Source organism: Stigmatopora argus, chromosome 2, assembly GCF_051989625.1.
Source record: "Stigmatopora argus isolate UIUO_Sarg chromosome 2, RoL_Sarg_1.0, whole genome shotgun sequence".
Lineage (NCBI taxonomy): Eukaryota > Metazoa > Chordata > Actinopteri > Syngnathiformes > Syngnathidae > Stigmatopora > Stigmatopora argus.
Genome location: NC_135388.1, coordinates 22750789 through 22755410, shown reverse-complemented (window position 1 = coordinate 22755410; position 4622 = coordinate 22750789). Strand labels below are relative to the sequence as shown.

At 45.3% G+C, this 4622-nt stretch overlaps 1 protein-coding gene across 1 annotated transcript; it reads right to left on the bottom strand.

The window, feature by feature from the left end:
- Window positions 1-1025: 1025 nt before the first annotated feature.
- On the bottom strand, window positions 1026-4116 carry tlnrd1 (talin rod domain containing 1). The gene has a single exon (XM_077594737.1). It carries the CDS (start codon window positions 2650-2652, stop codon window positions 1588-1590), a length of 1065 nt encoding a protein of 354 aa, XP_077450863.1. The 5' UTR covers window positions 2653-4116; the 3' UTR covers window positions 1026-1587.
- Between the last annotated feature and the right edge of the window lie 506 nt (window positions 4117-4622).

Sequence of the window (4622 nt, the reverse complement as noted above, 5' to 3'; positions counted from 1 at the left end):
CGAACACATGGCTCGAGAGCCGAATGTGGCTACCGGCCAAAATAAATGCAGCTAATCAGTTCTTATCAAATTTTGTATATAGTGTGGCTCTTTAACTCGTTTTATGTCCCTCTAATTTTTATTCTCTCTTAATACACTCAAATTCATCAGGGCCCATTAAAAACAAATAATATAGTATATTTAAAAAACAATTAGGGCGGCCCGGCGGCTGAGTGGTTAGCGCGTTGGCCCCACAGTGGGGGACCTGGGTTCAAATCAAGGTCGGTCCACCTGTGTGGAATTTGCATGTTCTCCCCGGGCCTGCGTGGGTTTTCTCCGGGTACTCCGTTTTCCTCCCACATTCCAAACACATGCATGGTAGGCTGTTTGGACATTCTAAATTGGCCCTAGTTATGAGTGTGAGCGTGAATGGTTGTTTGTTCCTTGTGCCCTGCGATTGGCTGGTCACCAATTCAAGGTGTACCCCGCCTCTGGCCCGAAGTCAGCTGGGATAGGCTCCAGGACCCCCCGTGACCCTAGTGAGGATAAAGCGGTTCAGAAAATGAGTTGAGTAAAAAACAATGCATTATTAAATGTATTCAAAAGCATCATATAATGGAAATAGTTCTATAAATATTCAACTAGCTGAGGGGTGGCGAACACATGGCTCTCAGGGCACATGCGGCTCCCGGCTAAAATTAAAGCGGCTCCTTGCTTATCATATTTTGTATATAGTACGGCTATTTACCTGGTTTGATGTTTAACTTATTTTTATTCTCTTAAAACACACTCAAATTCATCAGGGGCCATTAAAAACAAATAATCAATTATATTTTAAAAATAATTTGGCAGATTGATCTTTTTATGCTGTTTCTGACGTAAGGTGAGGCTCTTCGACTCTCACAGTTTAAAATTTTGCCTCTTTGTGTCTAACTTGTTCGCCACACCTTTGCTAGCTAATTGACTTGAATGATATTGCCTTGAACTCACAACCATCCCTTTATATGGTTTGAATGGACAGTATACTGTATGGATCAAACAACAGGTTATCAGAAACATATTTAATTGATGAAATAAATACTCCATTACATGCATGGTCAAACACATTAAAGTACTGTGTGGCGTCCAATAATGTGTAAAAACCTATGGCACACTCACAGCAGCTTTTACCAAGTAGGAAATCACACACGTTGGAAAAACAAGCACTTCTCTCTCCTACCAAGCTCACAAAGCACTTGTGCAACATCAGGTCTGTCAATTATAGGTTTGCAAAGCTACATCCATCTTACATCGAGACTGGAATTTCACCAGAGCTGAAAACTGAGGTAAACTTTTTAAGTTAGAAGGGTGCTGTCAGTTTATGAAGCATAGACTGCATTGGCCTCATGGTGACCAAGTAGCCTTATTGCTTGGTTTGGGGTCACATCCAGCATGACATAAAACTCTCTCGAGAGGTTATCACTGATGTTTCAGCTCAGGTCATTGCAGACACCAGGCTTCCTTGTATGTTTTTGTAACATTTTCGAAACCTAGTGATTAGGTATCATACGCGTGTCTTTGGTATGTTGAAATACTTTAAGACCATAAATCAGATTGCCTTTTCCTGAACTAAGTCACAAAATGAGAGTTGACTGGTGGCAGAGTCCTAGGAGACGAGCGCGCTCTGAGTGCCTGTGTGAGCAGGGTACAGCCATCAGACACAGCAGACGCCGAGTTTCGCAGGCGTTCGCGGTAGTCAGCCATTTTGGAGCTGCTTTCTGGGTGCTGGGCAACATCCCTAAGACCTTGGGTGAGGAGGACACAGGCCGAAACCACACTCATGGCGCCCCCTAAAACTGCAGTCTGTACTCCCTTCCCTTCAGTGGAGATACTTGCAGCTCTCCCCAGGAACTGGGGTTCTGTGGCAAAGCCGACCAGCGCATTGACAGCTTGCACCAGAGCGGTGCTGAAGAGGATGCAACGATTCCTCGATAGCTCGCTGGGCTGAGTTTTGACTTCTTTCACACAAGCCAGGAAGGCAGTGCCGCTAGTGCTCATGCTCTTGACACTCAGTTTGAACTGCTCTTTTCCAAAGCGATCTCTGGATCTTTCGGTTGCCTGCGATGAGATGTCTGTGAGAGTCTTGAGGTTAGTGGAGATGTTCTGGGAGAGCTCAAGGAGAAGTTGGGGAGTAAGGTCAGGCAGGGGAGTGATACGGAGAACACTGCAGCTTTGTTCAACCTCGTGGCGACAACGGGTCACCTTGTAACGGTCCACAAGACCAAGCAAGCAAGGCTGCGAGCCAGTGGTCTCTACTGCGGCCAGGTACGCGGCGTGGGCAGAGCACTCAGTCAAAGAAACAACGAGATCAGCCATTTCTAACAGGCGGCCCCCCACCTCTGTGAATCTGCCCATGTTGAGTTGGCTTTGTATGTCATGGGTGAGGATAGAGAGCTCTTTAGTCCGTGCAATAACAGTGTCACGACACTGGTCAAAAGTGTCGGCCATTGCCACACCCTCAGAAGTCATGACTGGTCTGGTTTCGCTGGACAGCAGGAGAAGGTCAGCCACCAGCTGCATCTTGCCCTTACATGTGTCACAGATGGACGAAAGATGCTTTCTCTGCTGAAAACTGCCACTCAGCGGACTGGTGTATCCTTCACTAGCCGATTTGCCAGAGCCACCGCTAGCCATAATAAAGAGGAGAATGGTGTAGAGGTGGTCAAACTGGAATTTGACAGGCTTACTTATAGTTTGTTGCTGCTGCAAACTCTGAGATTCTGCTTAAGATATTTCCATATAAAGCCCCAACTCTGCATGTTCAAATCTCTCTCAGAAACAACTGGCCAAAAGTATTCGTTGACTTCCTTCACAATATAGTAAATCTTCTGTACATGGTATGTCGATGCACTGCGTTATGTTATTGTAAACACTGCTGAAAAGCATAACAAATTTACTGCATTATTATAATTAAGTTTCCATTGCCCCCAACCCGTCATCCAACCCATAAATAGAAATGCCCTGAATTAAAGGTAGATGTATCACAATAGTCTTAGGTTGTGGTGGAGCAAAAAAAATTCACAAGTTGATTCTAAAATCAAATCAGACAAATTGCAGTGTTAAACGCCTTTCCATAAGGAAAAGGTGCAGACTGAAAATTGCTCAAAACACAAAAGAAAACAGATGAACTTTTAAAACTAAATTAAATTAAATTCCGGGGCGGGAACTAATTTTTTGCTATGCAGTAAAATTTGAGATTTTACAGATGTATCTGTCACTACAGGGGGGACACTTTCCTGATACTAAACTTAAGTCTCTTTCTGCTGTATTCAATAGCACATCATTTAACGTCCATCCGAACGAAGGCTGATCTCGAAGAGTACCTTGCCAGACTGGTTCCCAGTGAGTTTGACCAGGCTGGCGTACTCATGTGTGTTAGAGCCAGTGCTCCACCCGGACAGTTCTTGCAGACAGGCTCGAACGCCATCGTTTTAGGAATCCCACTGTAATCCACTTGATTTTGCCGCTAAAAGTCCATTCAAGCCGATTCCGCGATCCAGTTTCAACCTCGTCTTCTTCAAACTCAAGCCCGGGTGACACGCTAGCGGTCGATTCGATTCCATAGACATCGTCCGTGTGTCCACCTCCTCTTTGGCATCTTAACACGGGACCAGTGCGCGTGAAAACCCACGCACTCTCCGTGAACATTCGAGTCTTGTATCCATAACGCTCGGTGGTCATCCAACATGTAAATACACGTGCGACAACTGGCCTCCTCAAATATCAAAAACGGGGTTTGGAAAAAGTATTTCCCCAGATTCTACGTGCCGTTGCGTGCTCCCGCTGCAGTTCTTTGAGGAAATGGGGAGGGTGTGGTCGCGCTGAATGGTCGCTGGAGTGAACCAAGTTGTTTAACACACTGATACGACAAGGGGCAGTTCGCGTAGGCCGAAGCATTTGCTGTGTTTGGGGCCACGACAGCCCCAAATAAAAGGCTTTAAAGGGGTAGCTCGGAAGACCACGGTAGCGTATAACTTCCTAGGACTTTGCATTACTATTAAACTCCTCGTAGTTCTGTCTGGCATGCGACATCACCACTCAATCAAGTAGGAAGTTAACCAAGCGAACCATCATACGCCGGATGTGATGTTCCAAAATAAAGTTCATATGTCAGATAACCGTATTTGTTCGTTTAACTCGCATATGTATGGTTGCTAAAAGTTTTGACACTCAGGAAAACGCAAAATATCAAGATATTTATGTATTCATTATCCGAGCCATTTATCCTCATAGGGGCTGCCTGCATCCCAAGGGCAGTTTACACACTGATTTGGTTGCCAGCCAATCGCAGGGCACACGGAGACCACGCACATACTCATACCTATGGACAATTTGGAGAAAACCCGTTAACTAGGTACGGGGAGAACAAGAACAAGAGCAAACTCCACACGGGACCCACAAGTGACCCAGGACCGTCCAAACGTTTTCTCATAGGGTTGCTTTCACAAAAAAACAAAGGATGTGAGCATCAATTTGAAGTCCTTCCTCTTTTATATAGAGCAGCGTTCCCCAACCACCGGTCCGCGAGCTACCTAGTGCCGGTCCGTCAGGGTAAAAAATATTAACGTTTTCAATCTCTCCCTCCTACTTGAAATGAGAAAAGT